Source organism: Hippoglossus stenolepis, chromosome 2, assembly GCF_022539355.2.
Source record: "Hippoglossus stenolepis isolate QCI-W04-F060 chromosome 2, HSTE1.2, whole genome shotgun sequence".
NCBI classification, from domain to species: Eukaryota; Metazoa; Chordata; class Actinopteri; order Pleuronectiformes; family Pleuronectidae; genus Hippoglossus; species Hippoglossus stenolepis.
This window is the reverse complement of record NC_061484.1, coordinates 1,739,547-1,765,965: the sequence shown is the minus strand read 5'-3', so window position 1 is coordinate 1,765,965 and position 26,419 is coordinate 1,739,547. Positions and strand designations below refer to the sequence as shown.

General features: G+C 39.5%; 2 protein-coding genes across 3 annotated transcripts in view; both read right to left on the bottom strand.

Annotated features, from left to right (window-relative positions):
• Positions 1-8,284, bottom strand: part of LOC118118854 (zinc finger protein 638) — a 34,138-nt gene extending 25,854 nt beyond the window's left edge. The window contains exon 1 of one of the 2 annotated variants that reach the window (XM_035172298.2): positions 7,998-8,284. In XM_035172298.2, coding sequence (XP_035028189.2) covers positions 7,998-8,065 — 68 coding nt within the window. In that variant the 5' untranslated portion in view covers positions 8,066-8,284. The remainder of the gene's footprint in view (positions 1-7,997) is intronic. The other variant, XM_035172308.2, reaches the window with a different exon arrangement.
• Positions 8,285-11,675: 3,391 nt separating this feature from the next.
• naf1 (nuclear assembly factor 1 homolog (S. cerevisiae)) lies at positions 11,676-16,715 on the bottom strand. Its single transcript, XM_035172535.2, has 9 exons — positions 16,635-16,715; positions 15,553-16,017; positions 14,933-15,068; positions 13,956-14,049; positions 13,715-13,797; positions 13,393-13,553; positions 13,191-13,242; positions 12,028-12,112; positions 11,676-11,931 (listed from the first exon to the last, which is right to left on the bottom strand). The coding sequence occupies exons 2-9, from the start codon at positions 16,002-16,004 to the stop codon at positions 11,822-11,824; spliced, it is 1,173 nt and encodes a 390-aa protein (XP_035028426.2). The 5' UTR covers positions 16,005-16,017; positions 16,635-16,715; the 3' UTR covers positions 11,676-11,821.
• Positions 16,716-26,419: the final 9,704 nt, after the last annotated feature.

Sequence of the window (26,419 nt, the reverse complement as noted above, 5' to 3'; positions counted from 1 at the left end):
ACAGTTGGAGGAGTAATACTGGTTTATGCATAGAACATGGCATGACGTCAACTTTGAACGCTCAACTATTAATGTCCCAGACCGTCTTACACATCCTAGTAGTTGTAGCATAGAATATACCACAAGTGATGAGTATGTCTGTTTGTCCATCCATCTGTAATAATTTCACCTCTGGAACTCGAAATTTGAAATGTTTTAATGAAATTTCATTTCAATATAGCATTCCCGAGCTGAAACCCTAACACCACAATTAAATACCGAAGCCTAACCTCATTCCTCTAACCATGAGGACTTCAATTCTTGTTTCCACGATGGGTTAATGTGGATTCAGGTATAAATTGCAGTTGGAAGTAGACAATTACAATTGGGTACTATAATCTGTAATCTGAGTAATATACACTACCGTTCAAAAGTTTGGGGTCACTTAGAAATGTCCTTATTTTTCAAAGAAAAGCACTGTTTTTTTTAATGAAGATAACATTAAATTAATCAGAAATACACTCTATACATTGTTAATGTGGTAAATGACTATTCTAGTTGGAAACGTCTGGTTTTTAATGAAATATCTACATAGGTGTATAGAGGCCCATTTCCAGCAACTATCACTCCAGTGTTCTAATGGTACATTGTGTTTGCTAATCGCCTTAGAAGACTAATGGATGATTAGAAAACCCTTGAAAACCCTTGTGCAATTATGTTAGCACAGCTGAAAACTGTTTTGCTGGTGAGAGAAGCTATAAAACTGGCCTTCCTTTGAGCTAGTTGAGTATCTGGAGCATCACATTTGTGGGTTCGATTATACTCTCAAAATGGCCAGAAAAAGAGAACTTTCATGTGAAACTCGCCAGTCTATTCTTGTTCTTAGAAATGAAGGCTATTCCAATGCGAGAAATTGCGAAGAAACTGAAAATTTCCTACAACGGTGTGTACTACTCCCTTCAGAGAACAGCACAAACGGGCTCTAACCAGAGTAGAAAGAGAAGTGGGAGGCCCCGGTGCACAACTCAGCAAGAAGACAAGTATATTAGAGTCTCTAGTTTGAGAAATAGACGCCTCACAGGTCCTCAACTGGCAGCTTCTTTAAATGGTACCCGCAAAACGCCAGTGTCAACGTCTACAGTGAAGAGGCGACTGGATGCTGGCCTTCTAGGCAGAGTGGCAAAGAAAAAGCCATATCTGAGACTGGCCAATAAAAAGAAAAGATTGATATGGGCAAAAGAACACAGACATTGGACAGAGGAAGATTGGAAAAAAGTGTTATGGACAGACGAATCAAAGTTTGAGGTGTTTGGATCACACAGAAGAACATTTGTGAGACGCAGAACAGGTGAAAAGATGCTGGAAGAGTGCCTGACGCCATCTGTCAAGCATGGTGGAGGTAATGTGATGGTCTGGGGCTGCTTTGGTGCTGGTAAAGTGGGAGATTTGTACAAGGTAAAAGGGATTTTAAATAAGGAAGGCTATCACTCCATTTTGCAACGCCATGCCATACCCTGTGGACAGCGCTTGATTGGAGCCAATTTCCTCCTACAACAGGACAATGACCCAAAGCACACCTCCAAATTATGCAAGAACTATTTAGGGAAGAAGCAGGCAGCTGGTATGCTGTCTGTAATGGAGTGGCCAGCGCAGTCACCAGATCTCAACCCCATTGAGCTGTTGTGGGAGCAGCTTGACCGTATGGTACGCAAGAAGTGCCCATCAAGCCAATCCAACTTGTGGGAGGTGCTTCAGGAAGCGTGGGGTGAAATTTCTACAGATTACCTCAACAAATTAACAGCTAGAATGCCAAAGGTCTGCAATGCTGTAATTGCTGCAAATGGAGCATTCTTTGACGAAAGCAAAGTTTGAAGATCAAAATTAATATTTCAAATAAAAATCATTATTTCTAACCTTGTCAATGTCTTGACTATATTTTCTATTCATTTTGCAACTCATTTGATAAATAAAAGTGTGAGTTTTCATGGCAAACACAAAATTGTCTGGGTGACCCCAAACTTTTGAACGGTAGTGTAATACTCAAACACGTTATGTGTTTGATTTAATTTCTTTATGTATCAAATGTAGTGAAGCTTGTCAGTCTTTTATCTTTTGTATTTACTGTAAAATGTTTCTTCGTGGGCTCCAGACTAATATCACTGACACGATCATGTTCAGGAGCAGCCTCATGCTGTTGATAGCTCTCATGTTCCCACTCAACTTGATACTTGTTTCTACTTCCAGACCACATTCCTGTGTTGAGTCATATGAATTGCTTGATTAGATCATCTAGATCGAGTGTTGGATAGTGGATCAACATAAAGTCAGGAAAGGCTGATTATTATCAGTCCTGCATCTCTCTGAAGCAGGAGAAGCAGGACACATAGTCCATGAGCTGCAGTGTGGTTCATTACATCATACTGGTCTCAAAATATCCTCAGGTCAAAACTCTCAACAATTTATGTGAGACACCTCTCACATAGTCTTTCACCAGTAATCTGATTACTTAGATGCCATTTATGAAAGTAACAGCTTTCTGTAATTGTAAGAGTTTCTACTTATGTGCCTGTCATATTCTGATAAACCGATGCACTCAGTTACTTAAACAGTATTCAAACACTGGCCCAAAACCTCTCCAGTGTCATATACTGTACATGGCAATAATTTATGTCACATAATGTCTGACTATGCCTTGCCTCAGTAATGAGAACTCACTTAAATATAACTGTGAGTAATTAATCAGTCAGAGGTGAGTGTTAAGTTTAAGGATACTCGTAACTTTACAGCAGTGAACTCGACAACCCCCCCATTTGCCTTGTGACCACTCTAACTATAGATATGAACTGAAAAAGGAGTGAGTACAGTCTGTAGGAGTTGTGGGGTGACTTTATAATCTAATTTGTTGAATGTCTTAATGACATCACATGTAAGGAATGCTTTATACATATCGTATAAAAGTTATGATATAATCAAGTGGCCGGACCTCCTCAACATCCTTGACAAACTGGTCTCAGGTTTATCAAATAGATAAAAACTCCTTATAAATCGAATAGAAAAGTCTTCATACCTGATCCTTATTCATCTGTTATTTCAAATGGTAGCATTCAACAATGTTTTTAACTTAAGGGCTCAAGACAAGGAATTCCACTCTCCCCATTTATATTTTTAAATTTTTATTGAACCTCTAACTGCTGCTTTTTGTTGGAACATCAGCGTAACAGGAATCAACATCAAGCGCTGGGACAACAAATTCTTCTTTTATATCAAAACTTGGGGCATGACTCATTTACAGCACATATCAGAATTTGGGGTTTATTACCAAGTAGGTATACACAACAAGGAATTTGCTGCAGTGTGTCTGTATTTAAAAAGTCTAAATTAATATACAAAATATAAAAACTGTATAAAAATATTACCATCTCTAGAAACTAGAAAAAAGCTATGTGCAATATGAACGGTAGGTATTTACAATTTGATATATGTAGTGTGCATGTTAATATCAACGGAAAGTTCATGTAGTGCAATGATTATTTATATTTGAGGGAGGTTCAATTACACTGTTTGAAATACTGAGGCCGAGGTACAGTATTGGTGGTAACAGCTTTCTGCCAAAAGAAAAAATCTGTCAAACAAACCTCAACCACTTACAACACTCAATAATTTCAAACATAAGCCAGAGATTAACTCTTTGAAAAGTGCAACAACATACAGTACACCAAACGCCATCTGGAAAAACGATCAAGCTGTTGCCACTTATAACTCCTGTATAAGGCAGATGAGAAATGAAGACATACGGCATCATGGCGTAGGGCACAGTCTATGGAGACCTGACATTACACTGTATTCCAATCCATTATCCTCAGATTAAACCCTCCAAATTCATCACAAAGCCAAAACAAATGTATGAAACACATGAGCACCTGATGTGAAAAAAGAAGACCATCTAAATACTTGAGATTCTGTCGCTTCTTAGGGTCAAACTGTATTAGTGGTGTAATTGTATCTTCAAGATTTATAAACCTTTTCACTGCTGACTAATCTCTGGAGAGCCAAGGCCATGGGGTCATCTAAACAGCTCATTAAGAGAGGAGGTGGTAGGAAGTGACGTGTGTTTCGTTTTTCTTTTTTCATCACAATGAGAACCAGCTCTGGGACATCAGGTTGGACATTGGTGGGGAGTCAATTAAACAGGAAGTGACAGTGAGTGAGAGACGTTACAGTTTATAATATTCATACACTACAGTGTGCATTAAGTGTGGTGTTATCACAGTAACATACTGTATTTAATACTGCATCTATTGAAAGTGGCTGGAGGCTAAAGGTGTGAAGGTGAGTTTTCAGGTTACTTGTCTCTGTGTGCTCATCTCTGCCACATGTGTTGACTTGTATCTGACAGAGGACTGCATGGGACATGAGACTGGGACACACTCTGGTAATGTTTGTCAAATCCCTCTCACTCTACATGCTGTCTCATGACCGACATCCAAGAACATCTAGGCAGGACAGGCTGAGTGGTTGCAGGTCGTAAAGCTGCCTATGATTTGTAGCCGAAGGATCGCGGGGACTGCTCTCCTCTATCATGGACTAGAAATACAACACTCTTATGCAATCTATGATTCTTTCAACTTTAGACAACAACCAGTAGCGGGGATCAACAATGCCAGGTGGCATGGGAATGGTGAGAAGTCATGTCAGTAAACTTTACTTTAGCATAGAATGCCCCTGACCTAACCTGACAAATGACTCAAACACACATGTCAATAAATCAGATCATGTTGACAGCAGCATCTCAGTCATAGTCACAGGGCCATTTTAAAGCATTGTTGAGGTAGGGATCATGGAGCTGGAGCAGAGAAAAATGTGATGAAATGTAGATGCCGTGCAGCTACTCATTATCTAAGAATTCATTTAACCAAGCCCCAAGCCCCTACATTACATCTTGATGTATCCCTGTCGAAAAAGAGGAAAGATGACAGACACAAATGCCACATCTAAGAATAGAAATGACGCCATTGGTGCAGGAGGAAGTATGAAAGACTAGATAGTGCCATGACAGGGAGCCAGAGGAGAGTGCTTTCCACATGTCTGAGATATGCTCAGGCGAGGCAGGGTGGGGATTTGGTGGCAGAAAGAACCAGATATTTTTGATCTTTTATTAATTAGATCAGCTAACTTCAATTATCTCACCTTCTAAAGCAGCAACTTGTCTATTAGATCCCATTCCAACAAAGCTACTCCAAGAAATTCTACCCTTAATAAACAATGTACTGAATACCATCAATATATGATTATTATCAGGCTATGAACCGCAATCCTTAAAGCTAATCCTAATCAGACTTCTCAAAAAACCCAGAACAATAATGCACATGACGACTTTCAGTCAGGTGTTATCGCCCATCAAAGCACAGGCAGCTTTGGCAAAAGTCACAAATGACCTTCTTATAGCTTCAGATAAAGTATTCGTCTCTGTCCTTGATCTTAGTGCAACATTTTATACAATTGATCAGCACATCCCATCACAGCAACTGGAACAGCTAAAAGGAATGGCCCCTAAACTGGTTTGAATCCTTTTCATCAAATCAATTCCAATTTTTTGTAGAAATTAACAATGAGTCTGTGCACACCAAAGTTAATCATGGGAGTTCCTCAGGGTTCTGTGCCTGGCCCATTTTATTTATAATCCAATATTATCCAATATATCCAATAATTACCTTATATATGCTCCCATTGGGAAATACCCTCAGGAAACACGGTAAAATGTAATTACTATGTGGACAATAGTCAGTTACACTTATCGTTGAAACCAGAAAAAAGTAAGTAACTAACTAAACTCCAAGCATGTTTTAAGGACATAGAAAAATGGGTGACATGCAATTACCCCTAATAAACTCAGACAAACAAAGAGAAGTAACCCAAAAAACTACAGGTCATATTTACCCATTCTTCTAGTAATCCATTTCATGCATCATTTACACTCAGACGGCTATGTGCATGTGTAAGGGGCAATTTTGGTTTCAATGCCTTGCATCGCACCACTAACCCTCTGGTTAGAGGACAACTTACTTTACCTCCTTAACCACACAGCCGTTGTAAGAGGCTACAATAATACAGAGTTGAGACCTTTTAAAAACAGACTTTGAACTAGGCATTATACCGTAACAGGTTGGCTCAGGTCAGCGCTGCTATCCAGCAGGACCTGTGTTAGTATCCCTTGCTATACAGGTCAACACGATTTGTCTTGGCAAGGTGAAGCTAAAGCTGACTGATCGAGGTCTGTGTGTGCGTGGCAGAGAGAAGTTTAAAGCATGCTGACAAGCAAAGGCTCTTGGAATAAGCCTTCAGTCAGAGACTATGGAAATGAAACTGTGAAAAAACACACAAAGAATGTCTTTTTTTTATTAAGCAAAAGGAGTTGTTCTTACATACGTATACATATCCATCAATCAACTTCCAACAAGGTGGACCGCTGAATGCAAGTGTGCTCTGATTTTTGCGATTTTGCCAATAGAAAAGCTGTTTTGATCTGACCTCTGAAGAGATGACGATGTCATGTAGTTCATGAAACCATTTCTGTCCTCCAAACTTTACTCAATGATCCACAACATGACAAACATGTTTTTAGAAATGTATATATGCTGGCGGGTGAGCTTGCAGGGGCCCTGCATGTGGAAGCTGGAGTCCTCCTGCAGTGGCCGAGGGTTTTCAGTTCCGACTCAGCCCTTTGCTGTGTGTCGTCCCCATTCTCTCCCTCCCCCTTTCACACTTACTGTCCTGTCAATAAAGGCAAAATGCCCCAGAAAAACAACTTACAAAAAAAGGTATACAAATTAAATTGTGACAGTTTTTTAAATTAGTTTGAAGAATTTGTAGAAAATAAGGCACATAACTTCAAATCTTCTTGGTAAAGCTTTGTTTTCTTGGATGTGGGTACGTTATCCAGTTCTTTCTATAAAATCCTCTCAATTCCCATCAGATTGCATGAGAAGCATCTGAACCACTATCTTCAGGTCTCTCCACAGAAGTTATATTGAGTTTAAGTCTGTGCTTCTGCTAATTCACTGACAGTCAGAGACTTGTCCTGAAGACACTCCTATGTTGTCTTTGTTGTATGCTGCATTGTTCTGCAGCTCTGCTTGCCTACACAAGCCACAGCATGCTGCTGCTATAAAGATCAGATTTATGTAGTGCTGCTGAGTTTCCAGCTGGTTCTTTTATATCTGCCACAGACTTCTGAAGCTCTGTTAACTGGGTTCTTAGAGAGGGAAGTACAAAGTTTAAATTGTTGTCTTTTCGTGTGAATTTAAGTAGAGCCTGAAGTTAGAAGATTTAATGACATCACATTGGACTGTATCTTCTTCTACTGCTCATTATATGGGTACACAGGTTCGTTAAATGTGTATCCAAGCATTATACAGAAAGCTGTCCTGAAAAACAGCACATGCAGACTGGAGAGGTGTTTCTGTTACAAGTCCATGACTTACTCTACATAGTGGTGATCCTGTTTGTGCCAATGACCAAATGATAAGACTGAAGTCGTCTTAAAACTCTCCTCCATGTGTAGCCAGTTGAACTTAGAGTTTGTTTGGTTTCATCGGGGACAGTTAACGGTCAGCAAACAAATTATAAGTTCTGATGTACAATATTCCTGAATTTATATTTAATCTACAAAAAAAACTGCGCACTGAACAGGGTTCCATTGAATTAAATCATGAATTCCACATATCATTCATCATTTAAAAAAATGTAGTTGGTCTATATTGGTTAGATGAGTCAAATACGTAACATGCATACAGGATTACATGTAAAGGTAAGAATAAGAATTGGTATAAATCACTCTTAATTCCATCACCTCCAACTTCCAACTTCGTAGAAATGTGTTAACATCCTAAAAGTCACAACTACATCCCCTTTGTCAAGAATAAATGATACGACTGTCTACTTCAGTAAGACACATGAAGACCATTCTACTGCACTGACTTTATCTTTCAAAATCAGCTAGATCAAACCCTCTTACTCACCGGAGAGCTTCTTTTGTGAGGTTGGAGCCGGTCCTGTGAGCTCGCTTCTTCTTGTTTGTAGGCAGCATCTCCACACCACTCTTTAAACTCGGATCACCTTTGACTATCCAGCAATGGAAGAGGAAGAGACTGAAGAGTTAAAGAGGTGGGTAGTCCAAACTGCCTCCACCATCTACAAAGTCACAACAAGGAATCTATACTCTGACGTTTTGTGCACTGAAAACGGCTTCATGTGAAGGTGACACTGTTAGAAGTGTTCTGAGCTGGCTCCCTCTCTTTTTACCTCCTCCCTCTCTGACATTTCACATGTATTAGATTACATTACATTTAGCTGACGCTTTTATCCAAAGCGACTTACAATAAGTGCATTCAACCATGAGGGTACAAACCCAGAACAACAAGAATCAAGAAAGTACTATTTCTTCAAAGAAGCAAAACTACAAAGTGCTATAAGTAAGTGCCATTTAAGTCCTACTAAATTGTTAGTTTAAAATGTATTCAAGGTATAGTCGGAAGAGGTGTGTTTTTAGTTTGTGGCGGATGATAGACTTTCTGTCCTGATGTCAATGGGGAGCTCATTCCACCATTTAGGAGCCAGGACAGCAAACAGTCGTGATTTTGTTGAGTGTTTAGCTCGCAGTGAGGGAGCAACAAGCTGATTGGCAGATGCAGAGCGGAGTGAACGGGCCGGGGTGTAATGTTTGACCATGTCCTGGATGTAGACTGGACCCGATCCGTTCACAGCACGGTCAGCCACTGGTAACCAGTGAAGGGAGCGGAGGAGCGGAGTAGTGTGAGTGAACACAGATACAACATTTAAACCTTGTATGTCCTGTTGCAGTCTGTAGATTAAAAGTGAGTTTTCTGGATTTGTTTTTTAATTACTGTAAAACACATACGTACTCCATTTGAATTCCAACATAGCTGAAAACTATGTTTCGCTATTTGTAATATTTTGTTTCAGTCAATGAGTTGGAAGAACATCCAGGGATAGCCCTGTTTTACAAGTTGGTAGGGATTAGTGGGTCACGAGTCACAGTCTCCCATTACAGCAGACTGCTGATTCAAAGATGGAATGGTCAAGTGTTGGGAGACAGTGAGAGGGCAGAGGTTGTAATGATGGAAGAAAATAGAACAACATGTGCTGTAAGAGAAAAGAGGAATACTGTGTATTTTTGGGGGGAGGTTACTTGTTTGGTTTGAGTTTCCTCTCAAACTCAGGCACATAAAGAGCTAAGAGGTCACTGGGGCAAATTGGCAGCCAGTCTGAAGGACGGTTATGTGTCCATTCATCTTGATAACTGGGCGGTTTGGGGCAGCTATAGCTCAGGAGGTAGAATGGGTCATGCATTAACCTGTAGGACGTCTCCCCCGTCCCGTGTGCCTAAGTGACAAGATACTGAAACCAAATTTGCCTGCCTCCTGATGGCTGTGCTGGGAGTGTTTGTTTGATGTACGATATAAATAGTGATGCATTGGGTAGATGGTAAACTGAACTGTGAAGTGCTCTGAGTGGTCATCAACACTAGAAAAGTGCAGTATAAATACAGACACATTGGTGTTTTTAGCTATGATCAATAGCTATCTGCAAAATACATGCAGATGCTGACTTGAAAAGCTGAGGGCAGGTTGGTAAATGGAGTGGTGTAGCTGTGTGTGCCTGTCAGCTGGTCTGTGCAAGCCACACAGCGTCAGGTGTTGATTGATGTGAGTGATGAGGCCAAAGATCCGAAACCCTGAGCAGCATGATATTCCATCTGTGTGCATGTGTGTGAGCAGAATGTGTGTGCAAGTGTTCGAAATACCCAGTGGCAATTGGGACGCCCCCCCCCCCCACCTAGTGCTTCAGTGTTATGGCAAAACAATTAACCTACAGCATATGTTATGCCCCAATCCTTAGGCAGAGACGGGTCGCAACTGCAGAATGAATGTAGCAGAAACCCTGCCTACCTAATACTGGACATAGTACGCTTTTAAAAGACATTTTAATGAAAAGGTTTTTCGAGAGACCCGCACGAATTTTGCTGTTGAGGCTTTCGGGGGGTCTCAAGTGTCAATGGGTCTGAGGCCCCCAAGAAATTCGCAACCAGGTGTACAAGCTATCTATGTATCTCTGTCTGTCTGTCTTTCACCTGCTCCTCTTTTCTACATCTCAGATTGTTCACACTATGAAACAACTGAAAGACTTGATTAAACTTGCATTTCAAACCACATCATGGCCAACATTTAATCTCAGGTGGGACAGGGTGTTTCAGCAGAACAAATAAAGTTCTCTTCTTCCAGATTTAGGTTTTACATAAAAAAATGTACACAAGATTTTACACAAGAGACATTTATTTGATGAGGTTCTACAAATGGTCCAAATGTTGAATTTACAAAGAATAAAAAAATAAAAAAAAGGAATCCATCAAACAAGTGACAAGTGATTTCAAAGCTCATGTCCAACCTTGTGAAAAGGTGTAAAGTCTGTCAACACAAAAGAAAGCTGAAATGACTCAACAGTTTATATATACACAAAATATATATAAAGAACTGGACTGCACTACACAGACCATCATTCCTCCATTCGTGGAACTGAAGGTGTATCCTTTGTTTAGATCTTAAATAAATGACTAAAGAAAAAACGTTCCACTTGACTCAAGGGTAACTGTTTTTTTAATCACAAAGAAACTAAAACAAAAAGTGTATGTTAGAAATGAAAATCAAAAACATACTTAAAAACAACTGAAAACCAAATGAAGTGTGTACATACAAGCGTAATAGAAATACTGAGTGAGATGTCGCTGTAAGTTCATTCAAACATTTTTAACGTTGAGTCGACTTGACACTGGTGTGAACATTAAGAATAGCTGCATTCACATATATGGACCTAAAGTTGCAGACTGCCTCTTGTTTCTAACAGTTATTTTCTCATGTTTCCATAATACAGGTGTAAGATGAACTAGTTAATTTCTCTAGCAACGTGCTCTTTTTGCACAGTTTTCCTCTATTTCAATAAAGCTATATTGTGAAGCCACAGACTGAGACATTCAGCATTTTCCACATTATATTTTAACTTGTTTTACACAGTAAAACAGAGTTAGAGAAGAAAAAACTAGCGTGACTTTCTCAAAATATCTGCATGAAGTTGAACTAAGGGGCCTTTTGAGTCTTGAGTTGTAGTTGGTGGTGAGAACATGTGAAGCCTCTTCAGTATTCCAGTATATATGTGTGTGTTTCTAAGCTGTCATTTGACAACTGTCTCTAAAGTGTAATGTCACATTTACTTAGAATATGACACAAAAACTCTGCTGCTCTCCCAGGAGTTTAGATAGTGAACACGTCTTTAGCCGTGGGAAACATGAAAGGACTGAAATGTAAAAAATTATTAGAAAGTACAATAAAAAAAAAAACGAGCGAATATACACTGCTCACACGCAGCCAGTGATTGATACATGTGGGTGATTTGTCCCAGTGACAGTCTGCAAACATTACATATTTTTCTGATGTGTGCAAAGAGTGTATACAGAGAGCATCACTGAGGTGGAGGAGGAGGTGGGGGAGGAGGAGGGAGGTCAGAGAAGGGGAGAGAGTTTGGTGGCCAGAGGGGAGAAGAAAAAGATGGATTGAAGAAGGATGGCGGAGGAGGAGGGTAGAGAGGGAAGCTGGGAGGGGGGAAGTGGTGAGGAGGTGGAAGAGGGTAAGGGCAGGGGGGTGGAAGGTACATGGGAGGCACATCTGTGTGTCTGTGTGATTGGTGTGTATGTCTGAATTGTGGCTGTTTGTTCCTTGGGTTCTGGTGCCTGAATGAAAGCCCTGCATGTCTTGGTGGGAAACCCCTGATGTCACGCGGTTGCTGCTGCTGGTGCTGCTGGTGTTGCTGCTGGTGCTGCTGGTGCTGGCTGGTGCTGGTGCTGCTGCTGCACGGTGTTCTGGGTACCTTGGACAGGATTATCTGGGAAGTGAAAAAGAGGTGAAAGAAAAAGTAAGACAAAGCGTTTGTCAGTGGTTACAAACAGAACATATACAGACAGTGTACATCTGTCAGTACCTGTATTGTTATTATCCCGCCTCTTTCTGTTTTTCCCTTTCCTCTTTGACTCCTTCTCTTTCTCATCATCACTGAAGTCTAAAGCCTGGAGAGGGAGAGAGACAGACAGAGAAAGAGATTTAATTTTATGACTAAATTTCATTTTCACTATTGCATTGTGCTCTTTGCCGCACACACACGCATGCACGCACACAAATACACGCTAATTTTTTTTTTACACCAAATCGTCCTCTTTGTCAATGAACTGCATCATAAATTTTGATTATGCATTTTTACAAAGAAAAATTATTTGATGACTCATAAAAACCCAATGCTTTTTATGAATTAAAAAAAGAGACATAGATGGTGTTATGTAATCTGTGTGATTGAACAGCATGCATTACTGGTAACACCAACAACTGTGGCAACCCTCAATCCGGTCAATTGATATTTAATTAATGTTAGGAATTAAAGTCCAAGCACTAGGGAGTTTTTTTCATTTCCTTCCATTTTTGTCTACGCTCTCTAAAGTGATGACCTCCTTTGGTGCCATGTCCCACTCGAATACCCACTGCTTCGTACATTTTGAGCAGTCCTTGCTGACTGTCCTCCTTCATGTCTTGGCAGATACAGCCAGTTCTGAGGAACAGAGTTTATCCTTATCGGACCCAAAACCTGAACCAATGACCGGACTGGTGGAGGGTTAACCATGAGGTGGACGACACCAAATGATTAGTTGGTCTCATCTTCGGTAGGACAGTTTTGATTGAATCCACTTTTGCAGTTTACAGTTGCTAAGCAACTTTGAAGAAAAAATTGAGCTGCACTGGACAACGTCCTGCTGACTGTCCACTAGAGCGACCATCATGATCATCTGCGCAAGCCCATAGTTTTAAAAAGGTTGTCAGATCAAACTTTGTGTTATGCACTCCAGACAGGACCGAACCTGGTACAACTCTCCTCTGGATGTATAAGGGATTGCTCAAGTCACTGTATATCTTCAGCATACTCTAATGTCACAATGCAAAACCTTAACAAAAGCAGGACCAAAACCATTACAACAAAAAATCTTCAAAATGATGCAGTAGAGGCCACTTTCCTCCATTTAACAGCAGATTGCTTTGTTTGATTCCACAGTGTCTCAACATGCTCCACCTGACATGTTTAGAGTTCTCCATGCTTACCTCTTGTGGTGGTTCTTGATCATTCTTCCAAGATGCATCAGAACCCTTAAAACTGAAGGAAAAGCATTTTCAATACAACAGGCCGGCCACCACCACATAAGAGGTGACAACTAACCAACAGCACTAATTAATTGTTATTACATTGGTCTAACTTTACAGTGCTCTATGCAGTCCATGTATGTATGCATGTGTGTTGACTTACAGAGTAAGCTGCCTTGTAAGGACGTATCCTGTGTATTCTTTGATGGCTGGTGCATAATAAACAGTCAGTCCCTCCTTCAGCCCCTTGCTGTTTACCTGCTCCACTGAGTTCAACCGTAGAACATACAGTGGACTGGAGACTGGACCAAACACCTCAAACACCTGAGAGCACACACGCAAACAACACAACATTACTGTCATGTTAAAACCAAACAAAAATAGAAAATGTATAACCATTCTTTATACACACACACAAAGCAAAAGAGAGTGGACAAAAGTAGAGGTGGTCTAAAACACAGCCAGGGAACTACTGGAGCCCCCACCTTGCCAACAGCCATCCTATCAGACGTAAAGATGATGCTGTCATCAGTTAGAGCAGGTGTGTCTCTCAGAGACTGGACGATCACTGCAGAGACAGAAAGGGCAGATTACAACAGAGCTGACCGACTAAATGCCCCAGCTCAAAAAAGAGCTGTGTGTATGTGTGTGTGTGTGTGTGTGTGTGTGTGTGTGTGTGTGTGTGTGTGTGTGTGTGTGTGTGTGTGTGTGTGTGTGTGTGTTTACCAAGCTGCTGTAAAATGCTGGAGACTGTTCCTACAGGCTGCAGTTCTGCATCCTCTGGTAATGATACACACACTTCCTCTACTGCCGGCAGCTCCTACACACACACAACACAAAATCTTATCCTTTGCTCCGATGATGTTAACTATAGGTTAAACAAGGAAAAACAATTAACCAATGGATGCAACAAACTCTATCACCTGGCATAACAAATGCACACAGTTGACATGGGTGTGGGAAAGAGACAGTCAGGTCTGACAAATTTGGGGTTGTTTCCGCTGCTGTAATACGTGTATTCAATGCAGTGAGTTCACGTGCGGAACTTATTTGTGTGCGTACTGGTCTCAAATTCTGAGGGACAACTTAAGCAAAGGACCGAATGTGCTGTAGGCTCATGGTCATAGTGACCGCAGACCAACAGGAGTGTGAAGACCCTCCCTCATCATTGAAGTCACATCATACCAGCCCTTTAAAAACATGTGTCCCTAGCGTGAGAATGCTCTCCACAGCCGAGACACTGTTGGTGCCAGCAGAGCATCAAACCCTCGGCAAACTATGTGGTGGTAGGTAATTATTTTGAAGAAAGAAAAACAAAAAACATGTATATAATAATGATAATTATAAATTACAATAACACTGCAGTTTAAGAACAGTTAATTGTCTACATGCTGCACCTTAAAGAATATTGATCTATTTTACTATTTATTTAGTTATTTGAGAGAAATGTTATTTTACGTTTGTAAAATGTATTTAGGTAAGAAAGACACAACCATAGTCTTCTCAGTTAACCGGGGTTAATAAAAAGAAATAAAAAAATCAGTTTTCTGATCCTTGTTTCTACTGTCCCGAAAACGTACCGAGGTATGTACCGATGCATGATTTTTGTGTACCGTTACAACCCTATTAAGTAATACTATTTCATGAGACTCAAAAATGTAAACAATAAAGAAGCTAACTGACAGTTGTGATCTCAGACTAACCTCGAGCAAGACTTCGTCTCTGGTTTTAATGGGAGGTGGTTGGCTGAAACCCTCATCGTCATCCTCAAGTACAGGGGCAGAAGGAGAAGAAGAGGAGGAAGAGGAGGAAGAGGACGATGAGGAGGTAGAGCTGTCGCTGAGTAAAGGAGAGCATCAGAGTAAGTTGTGTTATGGAGGTTTTCTGGAAAACTTAAAAATGATGGTACCTAGCACATTAAGGTTGAAAGTTGCAATAAGAAGCCATTCATCATAATGTTGTGTATGTGTGTCACTGGATACAACCCGGTCAGGCCTCTCAGATCAGCAGGCAGTGCTTTTGGAACAAGCTGCCTGCTGACCTGAGGTCCACCTTCAGAAGCAAACTTAAAACATTTCTGCTCTCTCAGGCCTTTGCCTGATTTTCTGTCTGCCCATCTGTGATTCATGTTTCCTGATCAGCTGCTGTGTAATTGTGTCATTTGACTGGGTGAGTTTTGAGTGCTATGTTGTATGTCTAATTGGTTCATGGATGTGTGGTGCATTTGATGTATGCTATATATGTAGCACATTGAGTTTCTTCAAATGAAATGTGCTTTATAAATAAAATTGCCGATGCCATTGTCGTGTGTGTATGTAAATACCTGTCTGAATCATCTGAGTCATCATCATCTTCATCACTGTCCTCTGTCTTACACACACTGTTTACAGAAAGTGCAGCTGCTGCTGTGGAGTCAGTTTTTTCCTCTGGAAGTGTTGGTGTATTTGATGACAGGTCTGCAGGGTCAGCAGTCACAATCAGATTCTCTAGTTGTGTTGTCACAGTAACCTCCATCTCTTCCTGCTCCTGGTGTGGTGGTACCATCGGTTCACCAGGACCAGGTACCATTTGTTCACCAGGACCAGGTACCATCTGTTCACCGGGACCAGGTACCATCTGTTCACCGGGACCAGGTACCATCTGTTCACCGGGACCAGTTACCATCTGTTCACCAGGATCAGGTAACATCTGTCCACCAGGATCAGGTAACATCTGTCCACCAGGATCAGGTAACATCTGTCCACCAGGACAGACGTTAACTGGTTTTTCATCCATCTGAAATAAATCCCTTAAAACAGTAGATACTTAGTTTTGTCACAGCATATGATTTAAGTAGCTGTTTACCTGAACACTTTAATGGAGATTTCTTAGAATAATGGGTGAGAAAGCCAGAGTTGAAACATAACTAAAGTGTAGTGTATAGTGTATCTTTGCAGAATGTTAGTGTCTCGCAAACAGTTTTTTGGAAAAGAAAGCGGTTTCTGGATTCTCTTTAAAGTGAACCTAATCCTGTTCTGTACTAGTGAAGGCCCAGAGATACAACCAAAGACCCAACAGGACTTCACATGAGTGTTTCTGCTGTATGTGTAAGCATGTGTCCTGGTGTAGTTTCACTAGTATCGGTATTAGACTGAAACAAGTTACTTCAAGCACAAGTGTGAAAATGTCTGTATCTGCTTATTTTCAGAGTCTAATCTCACGGTAAACTCTGGAAAACTATTCATTGATATGTAGGCTAGCATCACTCGGCTGCTTAGCTGAGGAGCTAACCGAGGCTAACAGCGTTATATCTAATGTGAGGCATATCCTCGACAGCCTCCAGTCTGGATAAACCAGGAGTATTTAAATCCAACAAACTCCACAGACAGTGTGTAAGTACAATGAGCAGTGGGTTGATCAAATTACCTGTGTTAGTTATTTACGAAGAACAGCAAACAACCACTGGAACTCAGGAACTTGTTCAACAGACCTCTTCCGTTGTCAACCTTCAAAATAAAGGGCTGGTCGATCATAATGACTACAGTCAAACGTAATGTGAACGGATTTCAATTCATATCACATTGTAAATGAGTATGCATGAAATAATTGTCAAACAAGAAGCAAAATATACAATTTAAGTATCTTGATATAACCTTAAAAATGTACACTGGCACGGTGCTGTGTTTTATTTTGAAGTCAAAACTGTTTCTGGACCTTCTCTTCCTTGCACAGCCACATGTTCACAACACGTGGGTAGTGTTTTTCCGGGTTTGCGCAAGGCTGTGGCGCAATCGAGAGCACATTTTGCGAGAGATGTGAAGTCAAAAACGCTCAACTCTGTTTTCACACATCCTTGTTACGTGACGAAGACGGACTTGCGCTTATCTGGGTAACTTCAGGTCAAATTCGGGGGTTTCCGGTCCTACGAAGCTCGTTCACTTCTTATCGGGACCTTAATTCACCATGGCAACTTATACTGAACGGCTAACCTGGTCAGGAAATTAACGCTGTTCCCGAAGGAGGATAACAGAGGGCTTTATGTTGCAATTTATTAAAGTTTTTACTGTAAAACAGGCCGTTTTTAGCTGTATTTTAATTGAAAATTATTGTTGTGCCCCCTCTGACAAAACAACTGGCCCCAGCCTGGCCCCCCTCAGTAAAATCGATCTAGAACCGAGGTCCCAGCAGCAGTGCTACATGGTACCACTGGGACCTCTCCAGGATCTCCCCTCTTGGATGATTTCACAGACATGAAGCCTAAGCCTAGAACTGGACTAAAAGACATTTGAAATCGTTCTGGCCTGGATTAATCTTAAATTGTGTTCATAAAATGACTTTATATAGGTTATACTGTACATGACAGTATCAAACAAGTGGTATAATAATACAATGATAATGAACTGTATTTATACAACACTTTTAACTTAAATGTTACAAAGTGCTTAACAGGAAGAAATAAAAATATTAATAATTTTTAAAAAGCCAAGTGTAGGCCTGCAGAAAAGGCCTATACGTAATAACTGACTTAAAAATGACAAATGTCTCAACCAACATTTTGACAGCATCATGGAAAGGATCCGTGATTTACCTTTTTGTTAAAGAGTGGATCTTTTTTTCTTTCCTTTTTCAATCAAACAAACCGAACTCTATTCAAAGAAGCAGTTATTTAATCATCGTAAAAAACTAACTGAATACAAAGTTGACAGAAGCTAAATAAAACCCACCCAAACCATCCTGGCTCATTGTTTCACTGTTTCAACCATCATCAATTCTTGTTTGGTCAAAAAAAACCTCTCTCTCTGTTTTACAATGATTAAATTACAACTTTTTTTTAACAGGGTTCTGGTGGGATTGGTGAGCTTGACATAGGGACTCTTCCTGCTTAATAAATAAAGGATAAAGGGATCAACTTTTCAGAAAGATGGTCAACTCAAACTTGCTGAGCTGGTTAGGGTGGTTAGCTCGCCCTATCTTTGCTGTGCAAATCAAGAGACCATAATTGTTGATTTAACATTAAACTAATACAACTGAATTGACATACTTTCATTGTCATCGATCTTGTCTTGGAATTTCAGCCCTTGGTTGACCAATTTGGTCGTGGTTTGTTGGTGGTGTCAAGAAAACAATAGGGTCCTAGAAATGGACCTTACCAGGAAGTTGGTGGTTCATTCTACCAGTTTTCCCGCCAAAATGTCCTTGGACACTGAACCCTAAATTGCTTCTGACAGCTGTGCAGTCAGTGTCTGAATGGTGTGTGATAGAAAAACTGTGCGAGCATAGAGAAGCGCGGTATGAATGTGTAGGTGAGGGGGTAAATGTGAGTTGTAGAGTTAAGTACTATGCATGGTCATCAAGACTAGAACAGCACTATGTAAACACAAGGCAGAAGCTGGTAGAGTTACTAAGCCAAATGTCAAAGTCCAGTAGACAGTCCAAATCAAAACCAGGTTATCCCATAGCCAACCAACAGTACAAAATCAGAGGGACAAAACAGGGCAGGCAAAAAATAAGAAACAGGTACATGTACAGTAAATAACCACGCATAAACCACTAAGATAAATCACATTCGTCAGAAAGAGAGAGAGAGAGAGAGAGAGAGAGAGAGAGAGAGAGAGAGAGAGAGAGAGAGAGAGAGAGAGAGAAGAGGCAGGATCTCAAACCTAATTGACTATTATGGAGCTTGCAGAACTTGATTCAATATTTTTACTCACTGTTTAATATCTACCTCTATAGTATTTTATGCTTATTGGGCATGACTTCTATATCACAGAGGTAGCTGAGAGTTATCAATTTGGTTTAATATTTGTATGTATTTTTTTAAAATCTGCCTTTATTAGGTATGACTTTAGCATCTAATTATTAAAGTTGTCACAGGTCAGTAAAAAATACTATTATCTGATGGTACAATGATGGCAGTCCTTCACTTAGTTTTTAGCATCATGCAGTGTTTTGTGAAGTAGGATTTGTTGCCTATGCTGCACCTTTGCACACACTTATTAACACCTCAGCAAAATGTTCCAAATATTAAATATATTACATGTCTTACATGATGAAACTGAATGAGGATCGCAGGATGAAGAGCAACTTTCTCTTTGTCAAATATGACCAGTAGGTGACAGCAAACCCCTGTTAAATCAGTCAGGGAAATCACTGGGGGTTCATGGGCCACACTGAATATCTGTCAACTGATAGCTACTAAATACTCTTACTACATGGACTAAACTGATTATTATTATTATTATTATTATTATTATTATTATTATTATTATTATTATTATAATCAATTCCTGACAGCAGCCAGTCCGTATAAATAATTAGGAAAGCTGTAAGAACAAGGCTTTAGACAAATATGCAAAAGGTTACATTCCACGAGCCATGATACAAGGTTTTTTATCCCCAAGGATATGGACTAACGAAAAAAGTGAGAAAAGGCTGCTAGGGGGGTCTGGGGCCATGCCTTATCCCTAGCCCCAAATCTGATGCTTTTGGTACATTCTAATATATATATTTACTTTATAAAATGTGTTTTGGAGAATCTGATATGACAACTAAAATAGGTAGAAAAAAAACAATGAGTCATTATCAGTTATCTCTCCTTGTCCCTCTGCTGCTATGACACAGTGTGCAGGTACTACTGTGTTCGAGAGGGAGAGAGGTGGGGACTGGACAATCAATACATTTATAAGAGTTCAACCAAATTCATGACAAACTAACTCACTCTGACAAAAAATAGTGTTTTGATAATCTTCTCAATCAGCCTTTTGCTTTTTGCTGCAAAAAAACCACAAACAAAAACGAACAAGCAGTAAAGCTGAAAAGTTGCGTGACAGCATTTTGTCTGTGTGTGCGTGTGTTTGTTTGTGTGTGTTTGTGTGCGTGCATTTATGCAGCCCTGACCCAGGAAGAGAAAAAGAGGATCAGGTCGAAAGGGAGCAGTTATTATAACTTAGTATTTATTATATAATTTATTATATCATACACATACACATTCTTGAGGGCCTACAACGGGCCTTATCTGGCCCACAGGCTGCTAGTTGAATAGTAAAAAGTTCTGAATGTTTTCATGAAATACAAATTTATAATCTGAAACAATATTATGTGATGTTTTAAATCATTTTGGTGTTTAATGATATTATAGGCTATTGAAATGATCATCATTACAACATTTTACATGATTTCCCAGAATACTTGATTAGGGTTCCTTTAAATGTAAGCTACTAATGGTGAAACTATTTTCAGCACAGACAATCATAAATCCTTCCCCTAGGCAGGTGGGGACTGTGCAGGGCTGGAGGCTGTCGTAGGAGGTAAATCATCACCATAGACCGATGGATTTCAGAATGAGTGGGCTTTTGTGTGGTTTAGCAAATGTCATTATCCCCAAAATGTCTTCAAATGATTTGTTTTCTTATGGTTTCTACTTTAGAACAGTTCCACTGTGGTAAACCGCCGTTAAATTGTCTCAATTTCCAAAATCAAAATGTCCTTTCATGACCTTCCGCTAGCTGAATATCATTGCGAGCCTCTGTTGTAAAGTGTCCATTAAAAATTAAATGAAATTTCTAATTATATTAATTTCTCTTTCTATTTCATTTTAGCACCTCCAAATCCATTTTCCTGTCTTGAGTGAAGAACACAAAAATGTCTCATGTGGAAGCACTTTTGAAATACAGGTTCTCCAGCTTTTCACCCAGCAGTAGGGTCCAATAAATATTACATGAAATCAGCTGACGTTGACCCCTGAATGGCCGTATTGTTACTGAGCAAATCAACTGGCGCTGGCTCCCTGCCACCGTTTTACCAATGCTCCGAGCCACGCTCACACTTCAAATAGCACCTCTCAAGAACCTCAAAGCACCACTGCTTTGTGCCAATCAGTGATGCTTTTGAAGACTAATGACATAAATGGCCTTAGTCACCAGTTCTACGCACTGAAAATAATTACAAGAACCCCAGCAGCATTTATATTTGCATGCATGAAAGGAGCTGGGATGTGCCATTGTTAGCTCACCAGAGTGCTACAACTGCACAGGCTTCTGAATCCAAGTGGAGGGGAAGTGGAACACATACCGACACTTTGGTTCATGATATTTACTATGATAAGGCTGCATGAGTCTGGCTTCTCACAGGACAGGAAACAGACACCATAGCAGATCGATTCCAAATGATGCATACAAGACAATAAAGCTCTTTTATCCTGGTGACTCAAGAGTCCAAGGAACTTACACATACTAATTTATATTTCAAACACTGTGTTGTCATGGATACCTCTCCCAGTTCATCCCTCCTGTTTTACCCAAGGTTTGTTAACTTTCCACACAAGACGTGCAAAATAAATTAATGTGGTAAAATAAGTGAATGCAACTAATTAAGGTCATAGTGATCTTTTCTTACAGTGCATCAGAAGGAATGCAAATGTTGGAGGTCATAGTTCACCTCCAAAAACTTGTCTTTTCCCGGAGTTAATGCAGCTGCTGCTAAAAGCTAGAATAACATTAACAAAATACACACACACACACACACACACACATACAGAGCCCAGAGAACTCAAACGTCTCTTACCTTCTTAATGCTATGCAAAATAATAAGGTCAAACTGCCTCATTGAATGAAAACACTTTTCTAACTCAGCAAAACTTATTAGTGAAAAATTATGAGGAAGAAGGAGCTGTGTTTACCAGTTGATGTACAGTATATTCCATACGTATATGCACATTACTGATAGAATGAAATGTTGCATTCAAGAAGACAATCGAAATTTTGAATTTCATCTGAATTCTCACACTTTTTGTGTGAGTCAGTTTCTAAAGTCATTATAGTAGGTGATTTCAACATTAATGTAGTTGTTGCTAATGCAGCCTTAGTTCAGCATTTATTTTCCCTGACTCCATAGGTTTTTTATTAATATAATCAATTGGTTTATTATTCATATGTAAATAACCCTACTCACTATTTCAATCACATTCTTGATCTTGTTCTGAAATGTGGCCTAAAAATGAAAACTTGTACAATATTTCCCCCGAACCCTCCATTGTCTGAGATTTTTTAATTACATTTAAAATTACAATTATTTAGTACACTGATTTTGCAGTCTGTCAATATAATACAGGGAAGTAATCACAACTTAAGTCCCACACTAGTTGCTGACTTTGTTAATAGTAAAGCAGCCTCAATGCAAAGAACCATTGACACTGCTGCCTCTCTAAAAAAGAGGTAGTAAATCAGTGGAGATCAGCTCCATAGTATAATCCTCAAACACATAAACAGACATTGCAGAAGTTACAAAGAAGGTGGCGTTTCACCAATCTAGATGATTTTCAATTAGCCTGGAAAGACAGTCTAATAACTAAACAAAGACGAAAGCCCTTCCAAATGCCAGAACCTTCTATTGTTCTTTGGTGATAGAAGAAAAAAAAGAACAACACTCATGTTCCTCTTCAGCACTGTAGCCAGGCTGACAGAGAGTCAGCTTTACTGAACCATATACTCCTTTAACTCTGAGCAGTAATGTTTTCATGAGCGTCTTTACAAATAAATATATGAACAATATTTACACCCCTTTTCTTCAATAGATCTTGAGTCACTTTTGCGATTACTTGCACAATAATGGCTTGTTTGAAGAATTTCAGTCAGGATTTACAATCCATCACAGCACAGACACAGCACTGTTAAATGTTACCAATGATCTTTTCATGGCTTCAGATAATGTACTTGTCTCTATTCGTCCCCATAGTGCCCATTTGACACAATAGATCATAAGATTCTGATACTGGCACAATGCATAGGAACAACCCTAGGCTGGTTTGAATCGTACTTATCAGATAGATTACAATTTGTTAATGTGACATTTTTTCTAAATAACACATATATTAAAGAGCTCATAACAAGTGCTTTAAAATAATGCATGTTTTGATTTGGGGCAGTACAAATAAAATCTAATTGAATTGGAAATTGCAAGCTCTTTACCTTAAAGGTAATAATTTGAGGAAGAACCTACACCTTAATCATAACAACTAAAGAACAAGGGACATAGCTGTTTATTTACATTTACCACTTTTTAGTCAAGTGGACATGTACCTCTGTAGAATGAGCAGAACAACATGTGCTCTTGTGTAAATGTGCAGTTAGCCTGAGCCTATATGTGTTCTGACAGTACACAGGGAATTGAACTTGTGACTCTGAGAGCCAACAGGATGTGTTTGCTGGTAGTAAATGCAGCAGGTGTTTTTTCTGGCATTGTCTCACACACTCTCACACAGAGGTGTTGTTTGTCAGTGACTATATATTTTAATGGTTCCAATGTCACTCATTGTGTCACAAACGACAAAACACTGTAAACTCCATTCCATATACGTGCAAACACACACTTACTCACACAAACAATAAATGTTCTGCGTCTCCACTGTGACAGCTCAATATGTCAGGGAATTCCTTGAATTCCTGATTTTGTTCCTGTTGTTGTTGTGTCACATCCACATTTCCCCCAATGGGTGACAAGTTTAATCTGTTTATGAGCTTTAAAGGAAAAGTACGTTTTACTTTAAAATACTGCAAAAGGACAGGACTAGCATTACTATGATATTGCAGTTTTATATCCTTTACGTTTTGATACTTTATGCCTTTCAGAGTTCTGTCACATATTTCAGTCATTCATTCAATTCAATTCACTATGAGCAAATACATACAATTCTCTGTAGTTTTGACCGAAAGGACCCAGCTGACTGTTAAGTGTGCTACAGCCTAAAACAACTTCTTGAAAATGGCTTTTAAAAATGTTTAATTTTCTCAGGCCAGAGATATACAGTACTTGCTGTTAACTACACGTACGCAAGATGGCTGTCTTGGGTGCACTGTGCCTGTTTGGTGCATCAGCTGTGCACATCCTTAGAATCCACTTACACAAGTATTTACAATAACGACACAGCCGGTCATGTACGCATGGTTAAATAGTAGTAGTGAATGACAATTACCCACTTTTGGCTGAGCACAGGACACACACACACACACACACACACACACACACACACACACACACACACACACACACACACACACAAATCCCCTCCACCACTCTGTCTGGTATTCCTGTGTTGACGAGTCAGTCAGGCAAGTTTATGTTAAAGAGCTAATCAGGGATTTATATGTCTCCATGTTAGCCAAACACATAAGCCACAAACACAGAGCACACACAGTACCACCCCTAACACACACTCACACTTGTGTACATTTTTTCCCATGATAGAATATTAAAAACAGACTAAATGAGAACTTGGAGCTGTAAAATGAAGCACATTGAGGCAGGCGGACTTCAAAACATCCAGTGAGCAGGTTATAGCAGTTTGAGTGTAAACACTGGGGGATATTGTGTTACATTTCTGACTGTGGAAACACACCACTCGTTACAACGTCTGACCAGGCCAAAGAGAGGCAATTATTTTCATATCAGCTCAAATTCCACAGACGTCTGTGATTGCATGAGTCAAAGCATTGCATTCCAATTAGGGAACACACACAAACACTGATGCACACAGGGGTGAACACACTTGGAGGGAGAGAAAGATTGGTGCATTCAACCTTGACCTGCTATTTGTGGGGGGTCTGAGCTATTAGTGTTGGATGTACTGTGTGTGTGTGTGTGTGTGTGTGCAATTAATTGCCTAAGCAAGATGTCAATGTTGAGCCAAGGATTTTTTGTCGAGAGATCCAAGAAGAAATATTTCCAATATGTGGTACTGGCTATTAGATCAGTAAGTTAAGTCATAACATAAGTTACGGTGACTCGTATAGATTCATCTGCTTCAGGTACTTCTCTAATAACAAATGAAGAATCTGTTAAATTCACTCCAAGACATTTAACTAACATTTACTTGTGATATTAAAGGTCTACCCTAGAAACCTATAGTAACACCTTGTTGGGGAGTGGTGTAAAAAAGACAAAACAATACTTAAGTATACTTTTGATATTGTGCTCATTGTGTGTCTCCAGCTTGATTTCCTGCCTTCGTCCTGTTTTTCCCGCTCTTGCGATCATCTGCACCTGTTCATTACCTTGTAACAGGAACATCATAATGTCCAACTAGCATTACAATTCAGTTTATTATATATATATATATATATATATATATATATATATATAAATATTAGATGTATCCTTGTCTGTGTGTTGTCATCAACTGACTATCAAATCAAAGTATAATCCAGAGCTATTTTAACAATAGTTGTTGTCAGTTTTCACATTGTTTTCACAAAAACTGTTTTCTCATGCCAAGTAAAAAAATAAATACCCAATTTAGTACATTGGGTTTCGTTATTCTCCTTTTCGTTAACCAATTTTCCATCTCAACCAACTTTCTGACTATTTCAACACATCTTAACAACTGAACAGCTTAAACACCTGCTTGGCTCTTTCTTGCTTTTCCTTATATATCCCACTCTTCTTGTTCAGGGAGAGAAGTGAGTCCTGGCTTGTCCTAATGATTTTAAATCTGGGCCGGGATAGTGTGGTGTTGTTTCACATTGCTGTTTTTGAACTGCCTGTCGGAAAAATGTATTAAACTTCGATTCAATTCACTTTAGTTTTATTTATATCGTGCCAAATCACAATATACATTATCTTACTTTACATAGTTATCAAATAAAATCTATTTGATAGAGTTTAAACCCTGATTGCCAATAGCAATCCATTAACAGTTATTGGAGAAGCACAAGCTCAGTAGATTCAACTATATATAGCTGCACAAAGTGGAACAAATGATACATTAATACATTTAGAATTATATCATAATTAAAAAGAGTTAAACAGAATAATGTTAACATGAAGAAGTGTAATTTATATTTTCATTTTGAATTGACTCAAAGTGATAACATATACAATTAAGTAGTGAAAAGCTTGGTTTGAATAACATCAGACTAATTATGGTTGTGTCATCTGCAAATTTGATTAAGGCGTGAGAACCTTAAGGTGTCACAACCTTTGGGGGCACCATTGTTGAGGATGATTGTAAAGGTGGGGCAATTGCCAAAATTGGCATGTTGGGGATCTGTTGGTGAGAATGTCCCTGATCCACAGGCAGAGGTTATTGAGTCCAAGTGTCTGCACTCTGCGGACCAGTTGGATTGAAAGCATCCTGACATGGGTATTGGGGTTTTATGGGTGAGTGATAGCAGTGTGAAGTGCTAGTGTGATGGTGTCATCTGTGGCTTATGATGGCA

Coding starts and splice junctions, on each gene's coding strand:
- naf1 (XM_035172535.2), bottom strand. CDS start 16,004: ATGGATGAAAAACCAGTTAACGTCTGTCCTGGTGGACAGATGTTACCT. Junction 14,050..14,932: donor GAGACGAAGTCTTGCTCGAG/GTTAGTCTGAGA, acceptor GTGTGTGTGTAG/GAGCTGCCGGCAGTAGAGGA. Junction 11,932..12,027: donor GCGGGATAATAACAATACAG/GTACTGACAGAT, acceptor TTCACTTCCCAG/ATAATCCTGTCCAAGGTACC.